The sequence below is a fragment of the Chelon labrosus genome (genome assembly GCF_963514085.1).
Source record: "Chelon labrosus genome assembly, chromosome: 2".
Lineage (NCBI taxonomy): Eukaryota > Metazoa > Chordata > Actinopteri > Mugiliformes > Mugilidae > Chelon > Chelon labrosus.
The window spans coordinates 7,857,833-7,875,984 of record NC_140338.1 but is presented as its reverse complement, the minus strand read 5'-3'; the positions used below and the strand labels follow the sequence as shown (position 1 = coordinate 7,875,984).

The following is an 18,152-nucleotide window of genomic DNA, read 5'->3' as shown; positions in this document are numbered from 1 at the left end:
AGGAGAGATATCAATCTCCTCGCTCTTATCTCTCATGTGAACTAAACACCGGCATACAAAGTTTGAAATTAATGACATATTTGGTATTTGTGATTAGGACTGAAGTTAATTAAACGATTTTTTCAAAAAAAAAAAGGTAAAAGTGTATTTTAAAACAGGGTTAATATAGACCTGGAAAAAAAGATTCATAATTTAAGTTCGCAAAATATTAGCGTGAAATTAAGGATCTTCTTAGTTTTAACTGCATTTCCGTGTATGCTTTCGCTGCATTTTAAGTCTAATTTGGGAAATGCCCGTTGTCACTTCCCACCACTTGTCGTGGTAACAAGGCAGCAAATAACCGAAACTTAGTCTTCTGGGGCTTGGGGATGAAGTGCTGAACGTGAACGAACGTGAACAGAAGCAAAAAAGAGAACGGAAAGTAAGAAAGCAGGGCAGTGAAAAAGAAAAAAAATAGGGGTTTCCGCATTTGTTGCTTTACAATCGCTGAAACATTGAAGGTATATCTTCAAGCTACCATACCGTCAGAGAAACCACACGAACCGCAGCTTTTTATATGCTTTAGTCACAGAGCCGCGCTACACGTCACCATAGATACTGAGAAGAGATAGTTAACTTTTTGAAGGGAAGCCAGCGTTTCCCTTCAAGCTGTCTGAATGACTCTGAAAATGGATGATCAGTAACTCTTCAACTGAGCTGATAAGAACGACTACGTCTGGACAGGTACGTCCTCGTCTGAGTTCATTTGACTTGACTCCCGTCGTACACGCAGCATCTCCTTCAGTGTCTGTGGCTGGAAACGATGCCGTGGGGTGAGAATTACGACGGATGAGGCGATTAGGGCAGATCAGAAGCGGCTTTTGTGTGCTACTGTGCTGATGATGATGATAGTATCGGTGGCAATAAGGTCAAACAAGAAAGTTCAGGTTTGACATACTTTTAAACTTTTAAAATCAAAATCAAGTTCACACAGTACTTATTTTTAAAAAAGCTTATTTTAACGGCCTCACATCTTCAAAGCTTCTAATGAAACACTTGATGTAAGTAGAAACATGACAGCACATTCTGGGAAAGTTTTTTTGGGGGGGTGGGGCAGTACAGCTACCAGGAAAACCCTCATATAACGAGTATCCAACCATGCATCACTTACACCACAATCTTGAGGATAAGTTCTTGCCATGTGAAGTGTTTTAAAAGAAAAATCGTATTCCACGAAACTTGACCGAAAAAAAGTGTTTGAGATACTGACTCATGATGATTAGTGTTCATTTTAAAAGAAGTTCAAGGGCGAGAGATAGCGAGAAAGAGGAAGATAGACGTGTGGGGGGGGAGGTGTTTGAAAGTGAGAGATGTGGTTCGTGTGGGAAGGTGGAAAACGACAAAAAAAAAAAAGCGTGGAGGTGTGAAGACAGACAGAGATAGAGGAAAAAAACAGAAAGGGGGAAGAAAACAGACGCTGCGTATTAAAATTATTATTTTTTTTCTCAGTTTATCAGTGGGCTCGTACGCTCACGCATCAGCATGTCAACATACATCAACAAGTGTTAGATGGACTGTGATCTTAACCTTTGGTGTAACATGCTTATGACAGCTTTTAAGGTAACCCACGTCACATCTGTCTAGACTCAAACGCCCACATTTCAACTTATCAGTGTTACTTGAGAAAAAATTATTAAAAAAAAAATACATTATCTCAACCATAACTGGACTGCCGGTTACAAACCATTCGTTCGTCAGGTAGATGCTGATCAAATACAAGACAAGCCCACACACTTATTCCTTTCGTCAGTCAAACTGCTGCGGCTTCATTGGGTTATGCTAATACTCATGCTAATTCAGATTCAGATTCAGATTCAGATTCGGAAACCTTTATTTTTTCCCGTGGGGTGCACTTTAAGGCACATGTGACATGTGACACTTAGAAAACTGAACATTAGACGTATGTCATAAGCGTTTGAAACTTTCCAAACCGTCCATGGAGGATGGAGTAATGTCTCCCACCTTAAACCTAGCTGCATCCAGTTGCAAGTAAAAGCTACTTCCTTGTATCTGAACCAACGTCGGACTAGCACTGGATGATAAACTCAGCTTCAATCATCAACTTAAGGACATTCAGACAAGAAAAAAAGGAGAAATCAAAGACTAAGCAACCATCTCTAAACTCCCTTATCCTCCTTCCGTTCAACCCGTCTTACTCTACGGCCCCACCTGTAACTTGAACGCTCTCTCCGGCGCAAATCTCATGCATAAAACCTTAACGCATCATGTATTTCCATTTCTCTGCTATTTCTTGGCAGGGGCATGCAGCGGTGATGTCAGTAATGTTGTGCATGCAAAGCTGCTGACTAACTTAGTCAGACGTGCGTAACTGTGTGTAATTAACGGCGTGTAATTAATTAACCATTGGGCTGTGACTTTTGCGATCCTGCAGTTGGCCTCTGGTGCAGGAGGGTAGTTGATCACTTTTGAGTTGGTCGCTTCGGAGAGATACAGCAAGGTAATGTCACCTTGCCGTATCCTGCCCCTGTTTAGGTGATTACCAGCTGAAATCTATTTTCATAGTCTCAGCAAAAGGCGTTGCACAGTAATGGGCTATGGGCTTCCTGTGTACAGACGCCAACACTAAGAGTCGGCTTGGTTACAGCCTTGAATGTATTTATAATCAAGACAAACTATATATATATATATATATATAGATATATATAACACTAGTTAAATGTTTTCTGAGGTAATACACCTATCAGCCATAACATTATGACCCTAATAACCCTAATACTGTGTAGGTCTCCCTTGTGCTTCCAAAACAGTTGGACATGGACATGGGCCTTCTGAGGGTGTCCTGTGCTGATGTGGTGATGCTGTTAGTGGGGGGCCTTTGGTTCCTATGGGTTGAGGGCATCATCCCACAGATACTTAATCATTTTGGGATCTAGTGAATTTGGAGGCCAGGTCAACACCTTGTGCTTTTCAGGTTTTTTTGAGTTGTTCCTAAACCATTTTTGAGCGTGCATCCTGCTGGGGATGGCTGCTGCTATCAAGGAGTGTCATTGCTATGGGGTGGGGGTGCCTGGTCTGGTCTAGGTGGGTGGTACCAGGGGTCGCGTTAACCAAGGGGTCGCGTTAAAAAAACTGAAGGCAATCTGTCATTTTGACAGACTGTAATTCACACCCCAGACCACTTGGTGGTGAGTGAGCATATTAATTGGCTCTTGTCTCTCTTGATCAGTAGTGTAAGAGTCGGTTAATAGTCGGTTAAGTTTTGTTTCTCTGCCGGACGAGTGAGTGGGTGCTGACTCTCAGGGATCCACGCGTAGCGGTTAAGTTTCATTTCTCTGCGTATTGTGCGTAAGTGGCTGAGTGCCTCAGTTTGCTAGTGGTCAAGTCGGGTGAGATGTAAGATGTTTGAATGGTGCAGTTTTTGATTATATATCAATCAAACGTGGTAGGACTCAACTGAGCCGGTTAAATAGGCGTCTAGATTCATGATTCTTGAGTCGTCTTTGATGGCCGGTTATATTAGCTGAATCTTTTTTTCCACCGCTACCAAATATTAATTAAAAATGAATGAAAATTAAATGCTATTGAATATGTCATTATTGTCATATAAAAACAATGAAAGTGACAGGATTTTTATGACCCTGTCAGTCAAAATGACAGACAACGAAAAAGTCTACCGATACCTCTGGATGGTAGCCTACATGTCTAAGTAACATCCACACAAACGCCAGGTCCAAAGGTTTTCCAGCAGAACACTGAATTGTCACAACATGATGGAAGTGGTTCCAATGTTGTGGCTAATTAGTGTAAGTGAGCAGTAGGGTCATTTCTCATACACGTTTATACAAGTGATTACTTTTCAACCAGGGTAGTCGTCCCCTGATGTTTATTAGAAGATGTATTACTAAAGTTTTTACAGGTTTAAGGGACTTTTGTCTTAATCCTAGCAGCGCTAACATTTATTTTCTGCCTGCTAAATTCTCTAATTCTAGAAAAAAAAAAAAAAAAAAAGAAAGGAAGTGCAGACTTCCTGGAGAGTAAATGAGCTTTTCTATGATTGGGAAATAAAATACCTTTCTTGGAACAGAAGGGGGTTGAGGTTGTGGTTTGTGTGCATGTGTAGTTTGTGGTTGTTTACTTGCCTTTGTCTCTGAAACAGAGAGAGGAAACAGAAAGAGTGTGTACAAAGAGAGAGAGAGAGAGAGAGAGAGAGAGAGAGAGAGAGAGAGAGAGAGGTGTCAGCTTTTACATTTTTTTTTTTCTGTTGGAGCAGATTAGGGGAACTCCAGATACCGGTGGTAAGATACATATGAAGAGAGAAAAGGTTAAGAGGTAGACATTTGAAACAGTACCTGAAAATGTGAAACTAGTAAATAGTTCTTGATAAGTTAGTCTGATTTAAAGTGCTGCTTCCCCATCATGTTTTTTTCCACCAGTCAGTGGCTTATCATGTTGTGTGACAGACTGAAGTGAGTCACTAGATGATGTTTATGTGCACCTCTACATGTGGGGAAATTGGGTGACTGTCCAGACTTTGAATCACGTCATTAATTTCATTGCATCAGACTTATGTCAAGAGATGGTTCACAGCACCTTTACATTTGAAAATCACAACTGTAACAGTGTGATAACCTCAATAAGCAGAACCATCTTCCTTGAAGTCAGCGTCATGTCGATCTGTTTCCCCCTAATTGATGTCATGACAGGGAAAGCACGGCTCTAGTATTGTCGGTACCTTCGTGCATGGGGGAGATTTTTAGGTTTACTTTAGGTTTACTGTCATTCTTCGCGGGACAGTTAAAGGAAGTAAGGCCCGGTTGACGAAATTTGTTTTACCACCAGCATTTCCTGCTCTGACAAGTCAACATATGGGCTCATTAACACGCATCTTGGGCGATCCCAACACATGTGGGCTGCTCTAAGTACGCCCGTTCACACCTGGCATTGGAATGCGTCTCGTCTCAGTTCATCTATATGCAAATGATCATTAATTTATCATCTCTCTTTTTTTTTGACTTTAATAAACTGATCAGACCTTTGCTTACACCCTGCAACCTTTCTGGAAACATGGTAACTTACCTCCTGAATACATGGCTAATAATTAAACCACATGCAAACTCCAATTTGTATTTCCGATATCCAATTCTGAAATTTATTCATCAGTTAAAAACCTCTTTCCACTATCAAACACACAGTACTAGTTGTCGGTGCGTATCTCAATGATTCTTGGGTGAGTTTGCACCAAAGTCTTTTAGCTTCTCACCCTTCGCACACTTTTAAATGCCGGGTGTGAACAGGCCTGAGCTACCACACGACCATATTTACAGCCTTTAGCATGTAGCATTCAGCACAGACATTGGAAATGACATTAGCAAGTGCAACTCAATAAAGTTGTGGGACTTGGATCCTTGTCCTTGGATCCTACAATCCCCAACATGCACCTTGATAGTGTCCTGTCCTAGGACATTTGTTTCTCGGTTTGTTCAGATTTCTAAAATGATGTCCCAAATCTGGGCGGCATAGCGGAGTGGTGGTTAGCACTGATGCCTCACAGCAAGAAGGTTCCGGGTTCGAATCTGTGGGCCTTTCTGTGTGGCGTTTGCATGTTCTCCCCATGTTTGTGTGGGTTCTTTTCAGGTACTCCGGCTTCCTCCCACCGTCCAAAGACGTGCTCGCTAGGTTAACTGGTGATTCTAAATTGGTGGTGTAGGTGTGAGTGGTTGTCTGCTGTAGCCCTGCGACAGACTGGAGACCTGTCCGGGGTGTACCCCGCCTCTCACCCAATGATAGGATGAGCAGTCCCTGTAAGCGGTTACAAGATGAATGGTAGGGTGCCCCACACTGTTTCCTGATGTTGGCTGACAGTTCACATTGCTCAATAAGTCGCAGGATGAGTCAAGCTGAGTCTGATGGCTGTTCATCACGGATGTCCTTTGTCATTTTTCATCCTAATGCTAATGACAAACCGCAGACCGATTGTCTTGTCATTCATTCATGCTAGATGGTCAACAAGATTCTGGAGAAACCGTCTCTGTAGGACAGTGTGTGTCACTCATCCTAGCTTCCTGGCCTCACAGCTAATGGTAGCTTTTGCTGTTTTGTCCTTTTGAATGACAAATAGACTACTGCCACCTGCTGGTATGAAGAATTATTTACTTTCACACAGGCGCCGAACATAAGGGCCAGCTAGCAGTGGGCTAGGTGACTTTTTGGAGGTGACTTTGCATTCTGCCTTTGTTGTCGGTGGTCCCGATCTCGGTTTGCGGTGTCCGTACCGTAACATCCAGACCTCAACTCCTCATAAGTACGAAATTAATCGAAATTATATGTCAGGAAACCTCAAACAAAGCTCTAGTCAACAGTTTAACCGCTCATGTGAATTTGTGAATTAATGTATAAGTGACATTGACTGCGGTTCACTTTCTGCTCAACGCCCAGTGCCTTCTTATCAGACAATTCCTCTCACAGAAACCAAACAAACTTTCAGTTAAACTGACTGAAAATGATACATCAATCACAGCCAGCGATTTCTTTCAGTCAGCTATGGCGCAACAATGATTACACAGTCACATCAAACAAACTTGGCTTTGTGTCAGCAGAAGATGATCACGTAACAAAGTTTATAGATCAGGCAGATTAAATACGCGTCTACACGAAACGCACCGTAAGCAGTAGTAGTGAATCACTGAGGCCAGAAAGTGGAGATTGTAAGTGAAGACGATCACGATCAGCCATAACATTATGACCACCTTCCTAACTTAGTGTAGGTCTCCCTTGTGCCTCCACAACAGTTGTGACTCATCAGAGAATGGACATGGGCCTTCTGAGGGTGTCCTGTGGTGCCTGGCAACAGGATGTTATTAGTGTGTGTGTGTGTGTGGGGGGGGGGGGGGCTTTGGGTCCTATGGGTTGAGGGGAGGGGGCTTCTGTGGATCATCCCCAGATAGTTTCAGTTAGGAGAACATTATATTGTCACAAGATGGTCAATGTTATGTCCTTCTCCTGTCAGTGGTCATAATGCTGTGGCTGATTGGTGTATGAGTTAGTATAAAGTTACATTTTTCTTTTGTGTCTTTTTTGTGTCTTCCTTATCTTATAGATGCTTTGGGTTTTTCTGTACCAGCTCCATGACACCCACTGAGGCACGTCTCAGTCCTTTTCACTTCAGCTTTGGTCTCCATAACGATTCCACAGGATTGACCTGATGTTGTTGTTATTAGAAACTCCAAATAAATGCCTGCTTGTTAATTGACACTGACTCTGTATAAGTTAAACACACCAGATTTGCCTGAATCTAGTGTCAAGAGCCAAGGTTCAAGTGTCTTTATTTGACACATGCATAATCTACAGTTACAGCTGCATTGAAATGACACTGCAGCAAGGATCGATCTAATTCACCTTTTTTTTTTTTTTTTTTTTTTACAAGTGAGGACTTCCTGATGGCATGTTTAATGCTTAGTTACGCAAATTCGTGCTAATCATGTTATCAGGAAGTTGATTTCCTCTTTTCTAGTAATGCTTATAATAAAAAATGGGCCCTTCAGGTTATGGGCATTACTCATTGTGGAGATAAGTTAATGCCTGAATATGCAATCTGATAAAAGCTATTTTAAGAAATGACATTAGCAGAATGTGCACCTGTCAAAAATAATGGTACATTTGGGTTTCTCGGAAAAAAAACAACCATTTTGACCTTTAAACCTCATAAACAGGTGACCAGAGAGACTGCACGAACGTGTTCTTTCCCCTGTGCACGGAAATGGAAAAAAAAAAAAAAAGTACTCTGCAAAAGCAAAATGGTTATAAGCCATTACCATGACCACTTTTTGCATGTCGGTCTGCACCAATTCTCCTTGGTGCACTTATATATATATATATATATATATAGGCACATAATATCCAAGCATATGGAAAACTTGACAAGTCTTTATGACCTTATGTCTTGTGTTGTTGTCATGCACCAGAATTAAATTAGAAACCTCCCACATATCATGTGATGAATGTGCCATCCAAGTTACTTTTCCCAAAACTCTGGTATTCTTCCGTATGCATATAAATGTCATTTGCACAAAAAAAATTAAATAAAGAGAAAAGCTTGATTTTACATAAACGTGTTGATGCACAAAACTGAACATTTAAAAAAGCCGATAGATGTTGTGCTGTTTCTGTGCAAAGCGAAAGGTGGATTTGTGGGTTGGCTCGCAGTGGGCTGTTATAACCACATACCACAGATCCTACTCGAACACACACACATTTATTTTTCATCCTGTTTGTTACAGGGTTTAAATGTCACAGTGGTTCAGACGCAGAAGCCCGATCATAGAGTTGAACAGTTTATCAGTTGAATATTCTCAAAAATGAGGGAAAAAGGACAGGGAGGAGGAGGAGGAGGCATACTGCAAATAGATAAAACAGACTGTGGAGTGCAGGGTGGTAAAAGAGATTTGTTTGGGCACATACACTGTTTAGGCATAACATTATTATTGTGTAGGCCTCCCTTGTGCCTCTAAAAGAGTTGTGACTCATCAGAGAATGGACATGGGCCTTCTGAATTGGGGGCTTTGGGACCTATGGGTTAAAGGGAGGGGCCTCCGTGGATCACCCCACAGATACTTGATTAGTTTGGGATCTAGTGAAGTTGGAGGCCAGGTCAACACCTTGTCCTTAACCATTTTTGTGTGTGTCTGTGTCAGGCTGCATCCTGCTGGGGATGGCTGCTGCCAGTGTCATCACTATGGGGTGGGGGTACCTGGTCTGGTCTAGGTGGGTGGTACATGTCTAAGTAACATCCACACTGAATTGTCACAAGATGTTATCTACTGTCAGTGGTCTTAATGTTGCGGCTGATCGGTTTATGTCCACGTTGTGTGAAGGGCTGAATGATTTATTGATTTCAAATAGATGTATTGATTTGTTAGGCTGATTTGTTTAGGTTGCACAGAAATGTATGCAATGCCACAGATCCAGGGTTTATTTAGATTTAATACTAACCCTATCTTACTTTACTGCAGAATGTGTACTCAATACATGTTGGGGGCAGTTCATATATTTAAGCAAGCACATGAGCTGTTAATGTTTTATCGCATTTTTATTAAATCTATTACAAAGAGAACATTGAACCGAACCTCGAGATCACAATGTCTGTGAGGAGCTTGGTTTCAGAGACTGGAAATGCACAACAGCTACAACTTTTTCAATGTGTGCTGTTTATCAGTCGAAGGAAAATTCAAATTAAGTGTTCACACACTTAGCGTGCACACACACACTCAGAGGTGAAGAAAAAAGCTACTAATACGTCTGTGGTAGGAAGTCGAAGGTGGTAAAAGCTCTTCGTCTCTCCTCCTTATCGGTGTGAGAGTTGGCAGTTGGTTTATGACGGAAGAACTTTACGTTTGATGTTTGTTTCACACAGGACATGAGATGGGACAGAAGCAGCGAGCTGGCAGCTTTACCGACAGGTGAGTCTCTAATGTGGACTTTCGTTTTGTGGCTGTTTCTTTTTCAGATGAAGTCTTTTAATGTCTAACAAGGTATATATTAATGCTGTTGTGTGTTATTGCTGATCAGCCAGGCACTTACAAAGCTTCAATTTGAGATATTTTCCTGTCTTTATGAGAAAACGAGGTGATGACTGTCTGACTGAAACACATTCTCAAAAAAGTTTTACCAAGGGTTTTCAGTATCACCACACGTCGTATATCTCACAGAGCTCCACTCATTTATGCATTTATCAGTTGCTGCGTGACATTATGAGACGGAGCCGAAAGGCAACACCAAATCAGGGATTTATTGATTGCGCTCCCTGATGTAAAGAAATAAAAGACAAACAATCGATTTCCTAAGAGAGATAACTTATTCCTGGGCTCAAGTCAGACTTGAGTCACTAAAGACTTGCAGCAAGACTTTTTAACACCACTGACTTCCGCTGATGTCGCTTGGACTTGACTAATTGCAGAGCGCAAAGTTCTAGTCTAGAAATCAATCAGCATTAAAGCAACGGAAAGTTATTAATGTTACTCCCTGGATTTATACAACCACATTGCTCGATCTTAACCCTTTATAGGACACTCATTGAAATACTTGGAAATTCCAAACCCTATAGTGATACTGTAGGGCATAAGAAGACTTTTTCACTTTTTTGAAATTTTCCATTTTCGTGTAGAAAATCTTGAAGGTACCATATAGGCTTCCTTGCCCTTTAAGTCAACATGCACATTGTCACATCAGACAATATTAGCCCACTTCTTCCTGGGACCTAATGAAGCTGTAACGCTCAGTGTTCATGCAGAAGTGAACCTTGCAGACCACATTTGACCTGAGAATGTTTCCTTGATCTTCGGTAACTGCCTGGTTGAAAACCACATGCTACTAAACCTCACTGAGAGGCACGGGGAACCAGTTTAAAATTAAACTCCAAACATAGGTTGGAAATTCTCCTTCACATGTATGAAACATGAAAAATGACTTAAACACAAGTAAGTGACGTTGCTTTAAGTTTAAGACTTCAAACTTGCCTGTCTTGAGCACAGGACCAATGGCTTGATCCAGCTTCTGCTACTTCTAAGCCTGGCACTGAAGTACCTCAAAGATGCTAATGCAAATCTCGTGATTTGCATTTGCACCCCACTTCATCTTCTTACGATAATGTCTTAGTTTCAATTGAAAGAGTATAGGAAGTGAGGGCAGTGTTTTTGTTTGTCTTTCAGTAGTAGCACCTTGCAGCAATATGTGGTTGTGGGTGTGATAATTGGAGAGAGCAACAGAATGCTGCATATACCCTCCTGATGTCACGCAGCTCTTTGCATGTAAACATAGTTGGTTAAACCACCTATAAACCACCTATCCCAGCTGTCATCGGGCGGGAGGTGGGGTACACCCTGGACAGGTCTCCAGTCTATCACAGGGCTAACACAGAGAGACAGACAACCATTCACACTCACACCTACAAGCAATTTAGAATCACCAGTTAACCTAACCAGCATGTCTTTGGACGGTTGGAGGAAGCCGAAGTAGCTGGAGAGAACCCACATAGACACAGGGAGAATATGTAAACTCCACACAGAAAGGCCTCAGTCGGCCTGTATTTGAACCCAGAACCTTCTTGTTGTGCGGCGTCAGTGCTAACCAGCTTAACTTTCCCCAAAGTCTTATCTCATCTTATCACAGTGGATTTCACCAGCACTTTGGATTCCGGCTAGAGATATGCTGTTATCTTATGTGAATCAGCTCAATAAATGATAAAGGGAAAATCCATTTAAAAGGAAAACACATTTGACCACTAAAGCCTGATTTAACTCGAAATAACACATTATCAGTTTGTGTCTTTTTGACAAACCAAATCTGACCTTTCAACAGATGTTTTGTTAGCGTGTGGGACCGCAGCACATAAACTGTGTCAGGATCTGAAACATGCCTATTTCGGTTTCTTTCCAGTCACCTGTTGGTGCCGCAGCCTGTTTTTGCTATCTCTGTGGTTACTTGTGTGTGTGTGTGTGTGTGCGCAAGTGTGTGCGTGTGAGTGACCAGAAATAAACTGTATTTGACATTTGACAGCCACATGTTATTATTATACGTGTGCAGAATGAGAACAAGAAGAAACCAGTGAGCTACACCCGAGGAAAGTGCAAACCTCCTCCTCGCAAACCAGCGGTTTGACAACTCCCCAAAGAGATTACGGACGGCACGCTACACGGAAAGAAAAATGAAGACCCCCCTCCTGCATCTTCTTCTCATTATTCTGATTCAAGCCCTCATCGTCAGAAGTGATAGTTGTCCGAGCCTTCCAATTAACAGTAAGTCATTTCTGTGTTCACTTAACTTACATATATTGCACAACTTTGAAATGCATTTGAGGCAGCAAATGAAGAGCAAATTCCTCCCAGAAAAGTTTCATCTCTTTTTGTTCCTCGCAGATCTCACTTGCTACAACGACTTCAATCAGAACATCACTTGTGAGTGGGACAGCCCATACTTGTCTCATCACAGAGACACTCACTGCAAAATAAATGCTAAGAGGATACCTCCTCCAGGAAGGTAAGGACTAGGTCTGCTTCAATAATTATAATTTATATCAGAATGTTGTAAAAGTGTTGGCCTTGAAGTTATCGAGTACATCCTCAATCTAGCTATGATTATCTCCTGAGCTCTACTGCTTGGGCTCTACATATATGTACAATATCCACAGTGTATAAATAACATCTCAAACTTATATTTTTTTCAGTTCCTTCACATACAGCGCTTCCTGTGCCCTAGAACCAGTTGACATCTCCAACCCAGCACGACAGAAGTGCTCCCTAATCTTCGCCTACACCTACATAGTGAGTTAAAAAAAAAAATAAAAAAAACACATTAATAATACATATTTCATAAAAGAGAAAAACAGGTTATTGGCTAACTCAGTGTGAAGGCTGGTGCCACTCTGATCTGTAACACGAGTTATCATATATTTGTGTTATCTCCAGGGATATTATTATCTCAAGTTCTCAATGATCTCAAGAATATCCATTTAAACTTCATACTGATGTTTTACTATTATAATTTTTTTCCACATACAAAAACGGCAACAACAAAATTTTAACCAGTCTTGGCTGACTTATTTCTACATTATTCTCAACATGCACAATTATCCTTTAAGCTATTAACATCTCACATTGTGATAATTTCATTTGTTTAACACGCATAAAACCATCTTGACTGGCACTTCCTTAGTTTTGCATTGTTTTTCAATCTTTCCAGTTTCAAAGCTTCCACGTGTTGTCCTTCACCGTGACCTGTAAGGATGTGGAGCAAAGCGTAAACATTGAGTACAAACCAGCTTGTCACAGTGAGTACATTGTATAATACTAGTACTGCCTTTTTGAAACTTACCCTCTGAACTATTTGTGGTTTTCTAAAACAAACTGTGTGTGTGATCTTGCAGTTAAAGTGAATCCTCCAGGAAAACCAAATATCAATAATACCACCGTTTCCTGGCTCCCCTACATCACTAAGCATGAAGAGTTTACACAGTATAAGTCAGAACTGCAGTGGAAACAACAAGATCAATCTTGGAGTGTATGTACAACATATATTTTGTGCCTCTATTCATATGCAATGACGTTATAATGCAATGTACATGTAAAGCGATGTGGAAAATTAACATCCGCACATTGGATTCCAGGATTCCTCCGTTCAGAAAAAAGAAACTTCCTGTGAAAAGGAATGCAAGGCAGAGCTGGACCCAGACTTTCTGATACAAGGCGAGATGTACGAGGCACGCGTTCGTGTGCAGGTCGAAGAAGACGGCTATGAGGGAACCTGGAGTGACTGGAGCCTCACTGCATCATGGTCATCTCCTGTGGGGAAACCAAAACAACCACCAGGTACTTAACTGGTGCATATGAACACAGCTAAGTTAAATTTTGCCTTTCGAATCAGAATCTCTGAACAGAAAACTTTGGATAGAAAACACACAATTAATGTCATGACACAACAAGACAGCAGTCGGCAATTTGCCGGGAGTCAGGCAGTTGGTCATTCATTGGTCAGTGTTGAATCAGCTTAGCAAAACAGTGCAGAGACATTCAAATATACAAATATTTTCACAAAAACATGATCATCTGAAATGAAACGGATACTGTAAATGTTCTAACCGAATGATCAGCGTGATTCAGGAGAGGCCAATCGTTTTACAGCGGTTTACAGCTCTTCCTAGCCTCAAAGCTAATATTAGCAGTTTTCTCATTTGAAGGACAAACTACTGCCATGCCCCTGGTATGAAGACTTATTTCAAGTCACACAGGCACAAACTTATGTGCTGGCTTGCTGGTGGCTGTAGTCCTTAAGATGTGTTCAAGTGCAAGCTTTAGGTCCAGATGTGAGGCGTCATTGAGGCATTGCTAAGTGGACTTTAGCCCAAATCAGCTAATAGCTCAGCTGAGGCATCCGTCGGCATGCAATATCTAATTCATGGTGTCAAATAAATTCATTTAACCTGCCTACATTTGCCATTTCCTCTGCAAGCTGCTCTGCAACCCACCTCTTCCTTCTCTGCTGTTTTGGTCTAGATCAGTGTCATTTCTGCGTCAATACTTGCTCAGTTCTGTATTCGTCTGCCTTTACTATGACTCTCACTTCCTTAGGCACCTGAAAGGGCCAGGGACGTACCAGAACAAAGCCATAAAGTCAAAAATACTCAATTAAATGCTAATACATATATGCTTCTTTAACCAAAGTGGCCCAAACTGAAGTGGGCATTACGGATATCACAGTGGTATATGGGCAAATTGGACGAGTCTTCATTGTCTTAAGCTAATGGGACCTGTTCTGTTCTGTGTTTGCCAGGTTTTGCTGTGGGGATTGTGCAAATGATTGTGGCAGGTGTGGCAGTGTTTGCCTTGGTGCTGGCTGTCATACTCTATAAGAGCAACAAGACCACCTGGTAAGCTGACATAGATGACTATCACACATATACAGTTGAGTTCTGTGGCGTTCTAGTTTTCTCACAACTCTGGTTTGTTTAGGGTTTACATGGTCAAGAGGATCAGAGGTCCGCCCCTTCCAAACCCAGCAGAATCCTTCTTGCAGGATGTAAGTTCATGTATACACAGGATCCTGTAACTCTTTCTTGTAAAAAGAACATTTTCTTGTAAATAGAATTAGCGATAAACACAATACCGATCTGATAATGGGGTCAACATTAGAAGACAACTTCCAGCTTTAGCAAAGACAAATCTCTAGCATTTATTTTGCAATTAAGACATTAAGCCGTTACACATCTAAACAGTCTTTTAGCCTTGTTTTATTGTTAGCTCTTTTAGATGTTGAACAAAGGAATTGCCAAAAGCTAACGTTTGTTATTTGATGCTGGGCAGCTAGCATACAAATGGTTTCAAATGGATTCATGGATTTAGATTTAGACCAGGGGTGTTAAACTCATTTCAGTTCAGTGGGCACATACAGCCCAACTTGATCTCAAGGTGGCCGGACCAATAACACAATAGCATAACAACCTATAAATAATGACAACAAGAAAAATAAGGAATTTTGCCATTTTGCTGTTTAGTTCCTGGTCTCAGTGTTGTGTTATGTCTCCAACTCGTACCATAACAGTGGGACCTCTACTGGACAAATTAGGATTAGTAGTAACTTTTATTGAAAATTTGCAGTTAATGTCTTCTAAATTCATCCCGTGGCCCAGATTGGACCCTCCAGCGCGCCGGTTTTAACCCCCGGGCCATATGTTTGACACCCCTGATTTAGACTGCAAGAACAACAACAAAATCAAACCAATGTGTTGACAAGGGAACTGAAAAGTTGAATTACTGCTAGTAAACCATTCCACATGCCAACCTTGTCACATGACAAGTATACACCCTGAAGGTAGTGAAACCAGACCAAACAGAATTACTTATCAAAGAAACGGCACATGGTCGAAAATGTGTAAATACAGAGAGACAAAAACACCAAAAGCGGTAGTTTCATCCTACACATTGAACATTTTCTAATTCTTCCTCTTGCTCAACTACCTTTGACCTTTTCTCCTCCAGAGTTGGTTGACACCTCACTTCACCAGCGACTCCTTCCATTCCTTCCTGAAACCAGTGGAAATCGTCTCTGTGGAAGTAACCTCCAGCGTGGATTTTGTCGCACCCTTTAAGCCAGTGGAGAAGATGCCGCAGAACAAGAACAGCTCCGAGTCCACCAGCTCCAGCTTCTCTAACCCGAGTTACTCTGAACTTTGCACTCCTCCTCCTCCTCCTGTTCACTTGCTAACTCCAGGAAATCTGGAGCCCTGCGCTGCTGATTCACCTTATGGTCCCGTTGGTAGTCAAAGTGAAGAAAGAAACACAGAGCAGGAAGATAATAAAGTGAGAGAGAGAGACATGGAGTTCCTTAAGTTGCTTTCCAAAGGTGGCAGCAGCAGCAACAATGAGTCAATGACGGTCATTTTAGATTATGAGAAGACAGATCAGGTCCAGGCTGAGCGCCTTAGGCTCCAGAGTCTAGATTCAGGCATGTGCAGCTGCGAAGAGGTCAGTCAAGAGAGCATTGATGTAGATAGCATCAACGTGTCTGACAGCCACGAGGAGGAGCTTGAAGATGAGGAGCAGAAGAAGGAAGAGGATGTCCAAAAAGTAGCTTTTGAGAAGCTGTTTGGAATCAAAGGAGGTGTTTTTGGCAAGGAGCCTATTCTCGTTTGCTCCGATTACGAGCGAGTCCAGAACCTGCAGGCTGACAGCCCAGAGCTTTCCAGCCTGGATTCAGGTGTAAGCAGTGGCGGTGAGGAGCATGTGAGTCAGGAGGAGTTAACGGAGGATGCTGACAAGCCCACTGAAACGACACGCTTCCTGTTTCCACCTCCTCCTTCCATTGCCTTACCGTGCTCCTTGCTCCCTTTGCCACAACTGCCTTTGAACTTCTCGGCTCCGGCTTTGAGCCCGGCCTTACGACCTCCTCTAAGCCACGTGCTCGATAGGATTCCTCGGATGTCGAGTGGCAATGTAGTGGAGCCCTCTGGTGATGGCTATTTACCGGTGAGACAGGAACAGTGCTAAACCAGACAGAAAGCTCTTCAGTAAGCCTAACTGTAAAAAGCTGCACAATAAAGTATGTAGCATGTGCAGGATTTGACATGGCAAGACATTCTGCCAGGCGCCTTGATTGTTTTTCTATGACACATAACATCAACCTTTATTCAGCGCTTGGGGTTTAAAAACCATGAAGGAGGAGGGGTTTAATGAATGTATTTTTTTATTCTTATTCTTATTACTGCTACTGTTTCCTCAGGGGGAAATGTAAAATATCTATGTTCTGCCTCAGAAGAACGCTTTGTGCTTTAAACAGCTGAACAAAGTAGGGACATACTTGTCTTACCCAATGTCAGAGTTGCATTGTTAGCAGCGAGAAGGTACGATGTGTTGACGGTCAGCTACTTTGGTACAATATTTGACTTGATTTACATGTGTCCAATATCTACAATGGTGCCTTATTTAAATAATATGTGTATATAGATTGTTTTTTACAAAAGCTATTGTTTGATGCTCAAAGGTTAACCTAGAGGTTACAGTTAATAGTACACTGACTATAGGTATAAGAGGACTATACACCGATCATGTGACTCATCAGAGAATGGACATAGGCCTTCTGAGGGTGTCCTGTGGTGTCAGTGTTAGTGGGAGGCCTTTGAGGGGAGGGGCCTCTGTGGATCATCCCACAGATACTTGATCAGTTTGGGATCTAGTGAATTTGGAGGCCAGGTCAACACCTTGTGCTGTTCTTCATGTGTTTTTTTTCTTTCCTAAAGTGTTTTTGTGTGCGTTCCTGTGCATCCTGCTGGGGATGGCTGCTGCCATCAAGGAGTGTCGTTGCTATGGGGTGGGGGTGCCTGGTCTAGTCTCGGTGGGTGCCACATGTTTAAGTAACATCCACATGAATGAATGCCAGGTCCAAAGGTTTCCCAGCAGAACACTGGATTGTCACAAGATGACTGAATGAATGTATCCCCTATCCCACTTCTTCTCCTTCTTCTTCTTTTATTTGTTGCATTTCTACTGTACTGAACGCTTCAGTCATTACTGTCCACCGCATCTCCAACAGAACCTGTGTGCAGTCATCCACTCATCAAGCTGCACAAGGGGACAACGACAACTTTAAATGAATCCCCTGCCACAGTAATACAGAGCTATTCCTTATTTACATTCATATGGCAACTATAATGTACTTACTTGAAGAAGTTAGACCTTAACTGGCTTAACTTTTCATTATTTTCTTATTGTTGATAACAGTATATTTGGGACAAAGTTTTCCAAGGACTGCAACTATCATGTTAACATTTACGTCTGATTTGTATGCTGCTGTATATGTGAAATAAAATGCATATCTTGGAACTTTTGTTTTTAATGTCAATTTATTCTTTTTTTATTTATTTACTCCTCACAAGTTTGCCACAAATGATTCTCAGAACATTGACAATATATCCTGATAATAATATTAAACCAAACGGGACTAAAATACATAAATAAACTAGATGATCGCAAGCGATCATATCATAGCATAAAGGGGTCCATTATGGTCACCAGCAGCGCCCCCTATAGACCATACTGCAAATTTTAAGCAGTTTACTGCGGTGGTTTGTGAGATATAATACGCTCGAATTTCACGAAACTTGGGATGAT

General features: G+C 41.7%; 1 protein-coding gene across 1 annotated transcript; it reads left to right on the top strand.

Moving 5' to 3' along the window:
- The first annotated feature begins 480 nt into the window (after positions 1-480).
- On the top strand, positions 481-17,826 carry LOC311496273 (uncharacterized protein). Its single transcript, XM_084556071.1, has 11 exons — positions 481-723; positions 9,410-9,455; positions 11,578-11,789; positions 11,910-12,030; positions 12,218-12,314; positions 12,733-12,820; positions 12,917-13,050; positions 13,157-13,358; positions 14,320-14,416; positions 14,499-14,565; positions 15,525-17,826. The coding sequence occupies exons 3-11, from the start codon at positions 11,699-11,701 to the stop codon at positions 16,530-16,532; spliced, it is 1,905 nt and encodes a 634-aa protein (XP_084412197.1). The 5' UTR covers positions 481-723; positions 9,410-9,455; positions 11,578-11,698; the 3' UTR covers positions 16,533-17,826.
- Positions 17,827-18,152: the final 326 nt, after the last annotated feature.

Coding starts and splice junctions, on each gene's coding strand:
- LOC311496273 (XM_084556071.1), top strand. CDS start 11,699: ATGAAGACCCCCCTCCTGCATCTTCTTCTCATTATTCTGATTCAAGCC. Junction 13,359..14,319: donor GAAACCAAAACAACCACCAG/GTACTTAACTGG, acceptor TGTGTTTGCCAG/GTTTTGCTGTGGGGATTGTG. Junction 14,417..14,498: donor AAGAGCAACAAGACCACCTG/GTAAGCTGACAT, acceptor TGGTTTGTTTAG/GGTTTACATGGTCAAGAGGA.